General features: G+C 37.1%; 1 protein-coding gene across 3 annotated transcripts in view; it reads left to right on the forward strand.

The window, feature by feature from the left end:
- PJA2 (praja ring finger ubiquitin ligase 2) overlaps positions 1 to 12,568 on the forward strand; it is a 69,224-nt gene that overhangs the window by 39,828 nt on the left and 16,828 nt on the right. For all 3 annotated transcript variants that reach the window (XM_074995244.1, XM_074995245.1, XM_074995243.1), the window contains exons 4-6: positions 2,165 to 2,350; positions 9,881 to 10,066; positions 12,388 to 12,499. In XM_074995244.1, coding sequence (XP_074851345.1) covers positions 2,165 to 2,350; positions 9,881 to 10,066; positions 12,388 to 12,499 — 484 coding nt within the window. The remainder of the gene's footprint in view (positions 1 to 2,164; positions 2,351 to 9,880; positions 10,067 to 12,387; positions 12,500 to 12,568) is intronic.

A 12,568-nucleotide genomic window follows, 5' to 3' on the forward strand; every position in this document is an offset into this window, starting at 1 on the left:
GGAACTCCTGGGGCGTGCTGGAGAAATAGTCGTAAATCAAAGTCATGGTCAAACTGAATGTCAGGATCTAGAGTGAACACTGTGAGAGGCAAGGGGGCAGGGAAGGACAGAGGCAAGTCTAGGAACCAGACAGGAGTATCAGGAATGTGGTAACAAAGTACTGTAGTGGATATTGAGGAATATCCTTCAGCTGTTGTTGTCCCAGAAGCCAGATGGATGGCCTTTCTACTCTACCAGGTGGCATGGCCAAATCAGATGGCCTGCTGCTACAGGATAGCTATATTGATGAGATTGTTTGGAGATAAGCTATGCTGCAGTCCTGATTCTCAAGAATGTGTCAGGATCAGGTTGTCCCTAAACAAGGTAATCCCTGTTCCATTGTATTCTATAGATGGAATTTTAACATTTTCACTGAACTGTTCAGCTTTGGAATACCCGTGCTATTTGGCTGTAAATACTCACACAAAAAGGATAAATAATTTATATTATGCAGTGAAAAGATGTATATTGATGACTGACTGTGGGAGCTAGGGAATAGATTAGTTGATGTCACTTGTGATAACTTGATCTATTTTGTAACTTGTCTTTTACATTGTCATTCTCTCATGACGGTCTGATTTCCTTTTTAAATGGGGTATTATTGAACTTCTAACTTTTGTTTTTATTGGTGACTTTTGAATTTTCATTCCAGCTTCATGGAACTATGTCTTCTGGAGAATAACTGTTCGTAGATCATACAGACAGTTAGATGTACTTATGGACTACTCCCGAGGGGCAGCTAATGTTACAGTATAGGACACTTACTGAATAGCCTTTTATTTAGCATTGTAGTTTCAACATGCATGAGTAGAGTTAGTATAAAACAATTGATGTTTTTCTTTTGGGATGGGATGGGAGGGGAGAAAGAGGAGCTAGATAAATTTACAGATCCTGTAACATTTTTCTCTCATCTTGCATTTATCATGTGTAGCTTCCAATATACTGCTATTTTGTTAAACATGTTCTTCAGTAAATTCTGTTTGTGTGTATACACAGTATTAGAAGGAAAATTAATTCTCTCTCTCTCCCTGCTCTCCCCAGTGAGCTCTGTCAGAGGGAAGAAGGTTAAAATTTCATGTCAACTTCATAATGACTACTAGATTAAATACTGGTCTGTAGCTGTCCCAGGGCCCCTTGCATCTTAAATAAAAAGAGAGAGAGATTTTTCATCAGGCCATAGACTTTTTGCTTGCCAACCACTTACAGTTTTCTGTACTTCTCCCCCACCACCCTTTTTTATATTATTATTATTGACTGACATTCCATTTCCTCTGCTTTGATCTTGGTAGGTGTCCTCTGTCCCCTGGGCAAAAGATGCCAGAGTATGTAACCATGTTGTTTCATAAGTTACATAGCCTACTTCTGGAATTCAACTAATGACTTCACACTGTTAATGCTGTTATAAGCCATAAGAGTGGCATCCAGTCAACTATCATCCACTGTGCTCCTTCTGCATGGTGCTGTGGATAAAGATTGAACTTCTACCATTACCCCATTCTTACAAAAAACTTCTGGTGTTTGTTTTTTGACCCATGCACATAGTAACCTTCAGTACTTAATCATTTTTTCCTGTTCCTTCAATATAGTTGTCAAATTGAATGGAGATTTTTTTTTAAAGTACCAAATAGTGTTTACAACTGAAGGATCAATGTTCAGGTGTGAAATCTTGCATGCAATGGAAATAAGGCCATTGCCATTCACTTATATCTTTCTGATTCCTCTCAAGGGTTTTTGCCATCCTTTTCTTTTCCCAGGGCAGCAAGAGAAAGGGTTGTTATATAGTATCTGGAATGAATGTTTTGAAGGTATTTCATGGACTCTGCAGTCATGGATGGAGGAGGGAAAGCGAAAAATTGTGCCCAATATTGCGGACATGGTTTTAAAAAAACATAATGTTATAAGAAGATAGATAAATCCTCCTTTTTATAAGGAAGCATCTGCTTTTATTCATTATGGTAAGATACATGAATGGTACAGAATTAATGTATTTCAGAAATATTGTTAATATTTAGAAACTGTTCTCTTCCCTTGTAGTGTAATAGAAAATAATGGAGTTTAACTTCATCTTTATTTATTTTAAAGCTGCCAATACTTTAAACACAACCTGGCTTGTCTCAAATTGCAGTTCTGAATGCAGTGATGGGGAGTGGTCTGCATCTTTGCCCTCCTATTTTGTTCCTACGGAAAAAGACCAGTCCTCAAGTGATGAAAGCTGGGAAACTCTACCAGGCAGGGAGGAACGTGAACCTGAAGTGCAGAGCAACAGCAGTGGCCTAGAGGAGGAAAACACAGAGTTCTGTTTTCAAGGCGGGTATGTTTTTTCTTATTTCAGAAAGTGATTTCTACTAATAAGTGAGAATTAATAATATAATGTGTATCAACAGTATATTTGTTGCCATTTTTAATAAACCTTAATTTACCAGCGATTACTACAGTTGTATTCGAAGGAAAGTAGTATTTATCTATATTTAAAACCTAAAGAAGCTCTAGTGTTTCATACAGACCCACTGTTGGTAATTGTTGACATCTGAATGGTACCTAAGGTAATACTATGAAACTCGAAAAAATACTGATGATTATACAAGTAACATTAAAACAGTGAGAAGGTATTTTATATTCTTTGTCCAAATTCATTGTAATGATTGCTCCCTTTTCTTTACAATATATTTACTGCTTTTTAGGTAGCTTCTACTGCTCCTCTACTTCTTTGTTTTTCTTTCTGATTCCTCTCTTTACCTGGCTACTCTTCTTCCTCTGATCGTAGATTTTGCCAATTATTAGTTCTTTGTTTATTCAGTCATATATATCAATGATCATAACAATTTGTTCTTCAAAGCAAACTGTGAGGGCTTCCAGCTGAGAGCCAGACGATAAACTCCTCTTTGATCCAGTTGGTATTGTTTCTTAATTGATTACAAAGTTGTTCAGACTGGTGAATGCCAATCTAATTAAAAAGCAGCGTACCTGAAGTGGGAGTAGTGTACTTAAAAAGACTGTGTCTGCGTCTGTCTCACATACTCATGTTCCAACACAAACTTGTATTACTGTTGTTCGTTCTTGGCACTTCTTTCAAAGTGTTATTTTAGTTTTTGTCTACTCTACTCATTTCATAATTCTCTCTCTTAAATGTAATTCTTTCAGTAGAGAGTTCTAATGTGCTTAACCTGTCTGGAAGGAATAATTAAACCTATGGTACATTTCAAAAAGATATCTGGGTTTTTGGTTTCACATATGCGCATTACCTCAATAAGATGCAAGTAACAAAATTCTGTCTTCACATTAATGGAAAAAATTAGCAGTTCAGTTCGTATTTGAAGGGTAAATATCTGGCTTTCCATGACTCTTGAGCCTGTTATAGATGTTAAGAATTTTGAACATGAGAACTTAAGTTTGATTACTTTGTATTTATTTTTAGACATCTAGATCAGAATGGCCTGATTCCGCAGACTCTGAGGATTGCACGTGTTCAGCACTTCAAAAATAATTAAAAAAAAAAAAAAAAAGTCTGGTCTCTGACTTAAAAGGTGGATATAGGTGTCCGAATATAGTCACTTATGTTTGAAAATACTGATCTTGATACTTTTAAAACAGTTGGTACAGTTTACATAGCGTTGCTATAGTGACAATAACAGTGCGGTGAATAATTTTCTAAATCAGCAGTTCCTAAACTACTCTATAGAGCTGCTTCTGTCACAATGATTAAGCATGCTTAACTGAAGCAAAAGGTAATTCTGTATCCTAGAAATTTTTATTTGTGTCTGGAAAAGTCGTCAGCTATAGGAGGTCTGTGTTGCTGCTATGGGAGACCCTTTTTATCCCTGTGTCCAGGTTGCTGTGCCAAAAATTGCCTGTTAATTAGTCTTTGAATGTGTTTATTTTTTTCTGGTTCAAATTCAAGTCTGATACATTTTTGTCAAGTTTGGTCAAAAATTAATTTGTAAGACTTGAAAAACAGCTACTAACACTCTACAAGGCAACCTGGAGAAACTAGGGCAGAGTGGGTCATAAGCAATAAAGGGGTACGTGGAACTAATAACAATTGGTTCTAAATCCTGAAAGAGGAGACAAATAACAGATTATTTTGTAAGATTAGGGATGGAAATTGATTTTAATACTACTTAGTTACTTTACTTTAATCCTCCAATGGTGTTACAGAATTTTTTCTATTAACCAGCAACTAAACCTGTTTAAAATATATGAGATTTGAAGGTTGCAAAGGAAGCGTACCCTGAGGTGGATATTAATTTACAAAGGAGTCTGTAATATACAGTCTCTTAAATAAAGCTGTGATTTTTCTCTTAGGTGTCATCGGTGGCCCCAGCAGGGGGAGAAGAGGGTATTTTGTTTATTAAAAACACAAATACGAGTGACAATGAAGCTTTTTTTTGTTCTATGCTGGGCAGAGCATTTCTTGTATACATGTCTAAAATATGTTCAGTCTGGATTAAAAATGGCAACAAAACATAAATATTTAAAGAATATTATATTAAAAAAAGCATTAATTTTGGCCAGACTTAGTATTTTTTTTTTTTGGGTAGCACTGTCTGTCACAGTTGAAAGATCAGTAAGCATTCAGGACAGTATGAGAAAGATCATTCACTATCTAATATAGAAGGAAAATTGATTAAAATAAAACTAGGTTATTTTAGATATTTATGGCAATGTGCATTCAGTTACCTAATAAAATAAATGCACTAGTTTTATAAAAAACTGCACAAGTCTTTGTTGGTTTGCTTTGTCATTTACGCCATTCAAGTTGCATTCTTGAGGAGGGTGTCATCAACAAACTCTGAATTATAATCTTCCATTCCATAGACTATATTATATTTTTTCTTATTTGTTGTATGAAGTAGACTTATCTGACTATACCTAAAGTTTTGTAGTGTATCTTTCCTTTCTGCTAAGCACTAGTGCATACACTTTGGCATGGTAAACTTACCATCTGAATTTTGCTTTTCATCAAAGTAGGGCTGGTGGCTCGTCATGTTAAACAGCTACACAATACTCATAGTCCTATTGATGGTAGTGGTCTCTATGGAGCCTCTGCATTCACACTTGGTGTATGAATAAAAGTGTTGCTTAACTAACATCAGACCAATTATGGTAATCTGTACAAACAATGGCTGAGATTTAATGTGATTCTCTTCATACGTAGGATTTTTTTTCTAAATTGGAATAAAAATACAGACACACAGGCTTTTCTTCTGTCCTACCAAAACTGCACGACAATTAAAAAAGAAAATTCTGTATTCTCTTTAGAAAGCACATAGTTCTGAATTACATAGCAAAGAAGCTATGACTTTTTAGAGGTGTGTTTCGGAAGTGAAGATCCTATTTCTAAGAATAGTATACAGTACAGTCTTTAAAGGGCAGTTACCCTCAGTAATTCCCTGATCTGCACACACACAAAGTGGATCAGTGTTGGTGCCTGTTTGGTTCTATTCTATGACTACCATTTAATAAAAAAAACAGCAAAACCTGGGTTTGAAAGGCTCCTATAATCTCCTAATGACAGTGGGAGAAAGCCTACCTCCTGCCCCTATAAAGGAAGGCCATGAAGGTCTGTGAGCAGCAATTTAATGATAGCAGTGGGCAGGATTACACTCCCTTATACGCCAAACCCTGTATCGCTGAGGGACAGCATACATAAAATATGCTGAATAAGCTGGGGGGCTGGGAAGGGAAGGAGCACCAACAGCGATAATCAAGGGGTTCATTCTCTTCTGCGCTCTCGCCTCTTGCCAGACAACTTTTTGGGCTCTTATAAGTTTTGTCACAATGTTATAACCTCTGAAAGGGGATTAGGGAAAGTTGCTGCCTTCTGGATGTGTGAATTCAAACATAAACTGCTGTCCTCTGCTACAAACATGGTTATCCGAGTTTTTTCATTGTAGTGGGGCAGTCTGTTTGAAGTGTAGTATATGGTGCTGAGTGCTGTGGGCACTATGTGCCAAGCATTCCTTTACTATCTGTGCTGAGTTGGGAGAAGCTTTTTTTTGTCTCGCTTTGCCTGCTGTGTGGTTCACAGGGACCACTGGATTGTGAGGAGAAGCCAGGATAACCCTGGGTCAAATAGGAGGGAGGGAATGGGGAAAAAGATCACAGATGGTTATCTTGGGCAGAGCTGGCCATTTCCTGATTACACCATTTGTATGTTTCTGTGTAAGTTCTTATAGACCCATCATGGTTTAAAAAAAAAAAAAAAAAAAAAAAAAAAAAAGCAGTCATGTAGCAATTTAAAGACTAACAGAATAATTTATTAGGTGATGAGCTTTTGTGGGACAGAGCATGAAAGCTAATCCCCTAATAAATTATTTCGTTAATCTTTAAAGTCTACATGACTGACTGCCTTTTTGTTTTGTTAGAATACAAACTAACACGGCTATCTCTTTGTCACTGTTCATCATCACGGTAGTATATGAGACACATTGGTGCACAGTGTTGGGGAGGGGACTACAGATAAGTAACATTTCAGGGGTTTTGGTGCCTATCTCTTCTATTCAGATACTTGTATTGAGCCTATCCTGGCAATATCGCAGTGTCTTCCTGTCCCTACCCCGGTAATGTAGCATACTGAGTCCAATCGTACCCCTCTGATAGCTGCAACGCTCCAGGAGAGGCATGAAAGTTGCAGGTATTGAATTGTCTCCTGCTATCTGTCCTTTGCTGCAGACAGAAGGGCCCCTTCTAATGCTCTTTCAAGGAATGAGGTTTAGGGGGACAGGGACTCCTGGAGGCCCATAACCTCAATCTTCCATTACAGAAACACCTTAAAATGCCCATAATTGTCAATTATAGACCTTGACCCTCATTGTCTGGCAAAGTGACTGTTCCATATAGAGCCAAAACTGACTTTTTAATTAAATTTCTTTGAAGTCTGTTGAAAACTATCTTACCTGAAAGAACAGTAACATGGGCAATGTCACACTATTAATTTTGACTTTGTCCTCAGTTATGGACCTAGTAATTTGTCAAATTTTAATCTTGGTGTCCCTTTCAGGGAAAAGTTAATTGAAAATTCTTTCTTTTTAAAAAGTTAAAGTTTAGTCGTTCTGTAGAGTAAGCAAAAAAGTGCTTCCTTCACTTGAATTAGTTCAGTTTGATCTGCAGCACACAAAATAGAGTAGGTGAGGGCAAGTCTGAATGACACTTAAAAAACAAAACAGGAGAATTGGCAATATTTTAAAGAGGTCTTATGGAAGAACAAACCATTCTGATGTCCAGTAAGAAAAGCAAATATAGTAGGCAACCATCTTGGCTTACAAGGGAAATCCTTGGCAAGCTTAAACTAAAAAAGGATGCGTATAAGAAGTAGAAACTTGGACAGATGAGTAAAGAGCAGTATAAATATATGGCTGGAGAATGCCAGGAGTAATCAGGAAAGCAAAAGCACAATTGGAATGGCAGCTAGCAAGGAATGTGAAGGGCACCAACAAGGGCTTCTACAGGTATGTTAACAATAAGAGGGTTATCGGGGAGATTGTGGGGCCATTACTGGATAAGGGTGGTATCCTGGTGACAGATGATGTGGGAAAGGCTGAAGTACACAATGCTTTTTTTGTCTCAGTCTTCATGGAAGGTCAGCTCCCCGACTACGGCATTAGGCAATGCAATATGGGAAGGAGGTGAGCAGCCCTTGGAGGGCTCCAGACCCCTAATCATTTTCTATGCCCTCCGCTGAACCCACTCCAGTGGCTGCACTTCCTTTCTATACTGGGGGCCCCAAAACTGGACGCAATACTCCAGATGTGGCCTCACCAGTGCCGAGTAGAAGAGAATAATAACTTCTTTAGATCTGCTGGAAATGCTTCTCCTAATTCACCCCAATATGCCATTAGCCTTCACGGCTACAAGGGCACACGATTGACTCATATCCAGCTGCTAATCCACTGTAATCCCCAGGTTCTTTTCTGCTGCATTACTTCTTAGCCAGTCAGTCTCCAACCTGTAACGGTGGTTGGGATTCTTCCATCCCAAGTGCAGGACTCTCTCTCTGCTTGTCCTTGTTGAACCTCATCAGATTTCTTTTGGCCCAATCCTCCAATTTATCTAGGTCACTCTAGACCCCACCTCTACCGTCCAATGTATCTACCTGACCAGTCAGTACATGCTTCACGTTGCTGTCCAGCTAGATCCTGACTGATTTTACCTGCAGCTACGCTAACTTGGGGAAAGGGCAGCTCAGCAGGGAGGAGTGAATATATGGGAAAATTATGTTTTGTTTTTGTTTTGTTTTGTTTTTTTAAAGTGGGACACCTGCCTAATATATGGGACTGTCCCAGTGAAAACAGGATGGATGGTCACCTTCTATTATGGTCATCCTCTCAATTTACTATATGAAGCATTTTATTTTGGCAACAGGAGCTTGTTGTTCTTGGGCTAATGGTGGGTGGAGCTTGGGAGAGTGCTGTTTCCTACTTCTCCCCATCTGACTCCTGCTTACTATTGGAATCCAGAATCCTATAAATGCATTGGCTGTTTTTACAGGTGATTTGCCAGTGGAACAGGTATAGTATACTACTGTATTAATATCTAATATTAATGTTTAATATCAATATTGATATCTGTATCTGATCCATTTTTCATGTCCACCAAAGTAGATTTCAGATCTTCATGGATGAAACATATTATTCAGTAAGGTTATGGATGGAAATATAGGAAGAGAAATATCAATGATTTTCAAAATAAGAATGAAAATGTACAAAGGTGATAAATCCAAAAGTAAACAGGACTCTCACAGACTGTAGATGCTGAAAATTCTAAAATGTCTTTGTACCTAAATTTATTCAGTATCCAACTCTGTGTAAAATAACACGGCATTGTGTTATAGCAACTTTGATCTAAAAGCACTTTACAAATATCCTAAATTAATTTCATAATATGCCTTCTATGACCCAGCATGTTTTAATCACAGATGAAGTATGTCTGAGGCACAGAGACCAAAAGAAGTTTGCACACAGTAATACAACAAGTCCAGTGGCAAAGCCAGGTCATAATTGCCATATAGTATACTAATTACTGAACGTAATAGTTCAATTTTAAGGTATATTTTAAGTTTATATTTTGCTGACTGGACATCACACAATCAGTTCAAAAGGGTTATTATCAATGCATCCTTTTTTCCCTCCCATTTTTGGTCCTGTACAAAAGTAAGATTTTTGGGGCAACAAAGTGTAAATTTAAGATATTTTTTTTTAGATTTTCCCTTAGATCCTTGATGATTTTCCCTATGATCTTCCCCAGACCTACTTCATAGAACAACCTATACAGATCTGTTCGTTACGAAACAGTGTTTCTCTCTCCCTACCTTGTATTACTAGTAGCAAGAAAACTGTAACAGTTTAATGCTATTCTCCTGACTGCCCAGTTGGTCAACCTCAATTTTGGTTTTCCCATCCCTGCTTTTGCAAGCTAGATTCTTATACTTGGTTACCAATCCCTTGCTTCCTGGTTCCATGCAATATTTCAAAGAACATGCATTGTAATCCAGTTAACTGCCCTCTTTTAGGAAACAGCTGGATAGCAAAATTCAGTAGGGTAGCAGATCTTCGCAGGACAGTGAGACAAATGCCTGATTTTGGCTGCAAGAAAATAAATTTTTCAATAGAAATGTTGATTTTTGTTCAGTGGCATCTTGTGACTACAGAATCATGTCTGTTACAGGACTGATTTTTGGTGAATGAGTCAGGTGATACCTCTCAGAGCTATTGGATTCAGATTCTAGTTCTACTGAAAGGTGCATTTACAGCCCTTAAGAGTAAAAGAAGTATCCTCCATTATTTACCTTTTACTTTGGAAATGATTTTTATTAGGTTACAGCTATTCTAATATTTATTTATAGGGAACAGACCTCTCTGGAGGAGGGAGAGATTCCTTGGCTACAGTACCATGAAGAAATTGAAAGTAGCAGTGATGAGGAAAATGATCCAGTTAGCCATTTTGTGCATCCAGGATTTTTCATGTTGGATGGGAACAACAACCTTGAAGATGATTCCAGTATGAGTGAAGACTTAGACATGGAGTGGAGGTATGCATTTGAATATGAAAGAGATGGGTTCTCTGTGTGTGAGAACTTATTTATAGTTATTCTGTCACATTGCACTTCATGTTGTTTAAACTAATGATACTGCAGTTTTAGGTTTAACTTACAATAAGTGCTATTTCTTTCAACAAGAAGACTGAGACATTGTCATATTGATCAAATTCAAATTGAAGATATTTCTGATTTACCACATAGTTATTTCAAATTGGAGATCCTGGAGATATAATTTTGTATTCATTTCCAGGTTAATAAATGTCCTGTATACATCTTATTATACAAGCTTTTGATTACATAAGAATGTGAATCTAATTAAATGTCAAACTACAGAAGCCCTTAGTGAAGATTTTTATGTTGTAGTTCCTTCTCTGAAATTATAGGGATTTAGATCTTCATTATGAACCTTGTCTCACTTCTTCTCTTTTCAGTGCTATACACACAGGATAATTGTTATGATGCTGTTTAACATGTTTCATTCCATTTCCTCTGTTTAGATTACTTAGAAATATTGCAAAATGCCTAGATAATTATAGTAGGAGTAGGAGATGACTTTACCTCAGTACACCATTAGTATGACCAGTACTGGAATATTTTGTACAGTCTAGTATCTGCATTTTAAAACAAAAATTGAAAAATTAGAGATTGTAGAAAGGAGTTTTAAAATTCTCTGAGGGATGGAGAAAATGCCGAAGAATGCAGGATTTAAGGAATTCAATCTGTGTAGCTTATCCAAAAAGAGATTGAGATGTGACTTGATTACAATGTATTAGTAACTTTATGGGGAGAAAATAGCAGGTGCCAAAGAGCTGTTTAATCTAGCAGGGAAAGGCTTTGTAAGAACCAATGGTTTGAAGCTGGAGCCAGAAAAATTCAGATTAAAAATTAGTGTCCAGTTTTATGCAATGAAGATGATTAACAAGTAGAACAAACCACTAAAGGAAGTGGTGGATTTTTCATCTGTTGCTGTCTAAACTGAGACTGGGTTCCAGAAAGACAGCAAAACAATTTAGTGAAGTACAATTTATTGGGCTCATTATAAGGGTAGCTGGATGAAATTCCATGGCTGGTGATGTACAGGAAGTCGCATAAGATGAACTGCTGATTTCTTCTGTTCTTAAACTCTGAGTCTGTTTATCAGACTTTATGGTTGTGTGTGTGTGTACACGCGCATGCAGGTGCGTGTGTGCGTGCGCAATTTTTTTTAAAAGTTAGGAATGTCAAGTTTGGACTTCCAAGGTTTGTCTGAGAGACCGCTATGTGGGAGGGGTCTGAACAAGTACAGTGTTAACTTTCAGCCCTTCATTCAAAAGGTTCAGAAAATTGATTTTTTTTCAAATAGTCCTCGTTCAAAAATTAAAGGTATTAAAGTTCAATGTGTGAACAAAAACAGAATTTTAACAAATCGTATGTTTCACAGTAGTTCACTTTTCAGGTGACTTTTCATTTTTCTTGTTTTAATGACATCATAGTGTCTTTCAGGTGAGACAGGACCTGAATACCTAATTTAAAAAATAGGCAAGAAATAAACTTTTTTTTTTTTTTGGTGGGCAGGAGCAAGAGCTTTAAGTGTGGCTTATGATGATGATGCAAAAAAACACAGCACCGAGTCTTGGCTCAATGTTTTCAAAAACAAAAATTGATGATACCTTTTAGGGATGATAAGAAAACAGAAATCGTATCCCTCATACGTTGCGAGTGCTGATATCTGCATCTTGTGGTATCTGCTCATAACAAAGTGTTGCCATTAAATTGTTTTGATAGAATTTAAAAAAGTAGCTCTAAAATAAATGCCTTTTATTTTTCATGAGCACGATATAGAAAAGCATTAGATAGATACAAAAATTGCATCAGAAGCCTGATACAACACTGTTCCATAGCAAAGCGCACATTTTTCCTTTAAATGCACGTAAATGTTTTTAAACAGTTATAGACACCCTTTGTTTCATTTGTGTGAACGTATGTATGCAAAATTTTCAAATGGGCACATTCCTGACTGCTTCACAGATAGCCTCTAATTAACTCGACAAGCTCAGCTTTTAAGTACTCCTTAGGATTTGTATACAGCATGGTTCTAGCTTAGTCAGTTCCAGGATATTAGAGAGAGAGAGAGGGAGAGAGTGAGGTAATATTTTTATTGAATTAATACCTTTGGTTCAGTCGAACAATATTACTTCACACATCTTCTCTCTGTCATAAGGATTTGTTTGTGTTTTGTATGCCACATCAAGAAATGTTTCAACTGAATATCGTTAAAGCAGTAGTTAAAATTGAGGCACTGTTTCCTAATATTGCGTTTTTGGTATTAACAGACTTCTTGATGAATTTGGTGATGGCCTAGGAGTTGCTCAAGCCATTTCTTATGTGGATCCTCAGTTTCTCACATATATGGCACTGGAGGAGCGCTTGGCACAGGCCATGGAGGTATTGAAATATGATTTCTGAGTTCTGGATATTTAGGGAGGTCTGTTTATTCAGTTTAACATGTTATGG

Source organism: Carettochelys insculpta, chromosome 5 (genome assembly GCF_033958435.1).
Source record: "Carettochelys insculpta isolate YL-2023 chromosome 5, ASM3395843v1, whole genome shotgun sequence".
Lineage (NCBI taxonomy): Eukaryota > Metazoa > Chordata > Testudines > Carettochelyidae > Carettochelys > Carettochelys insculpta.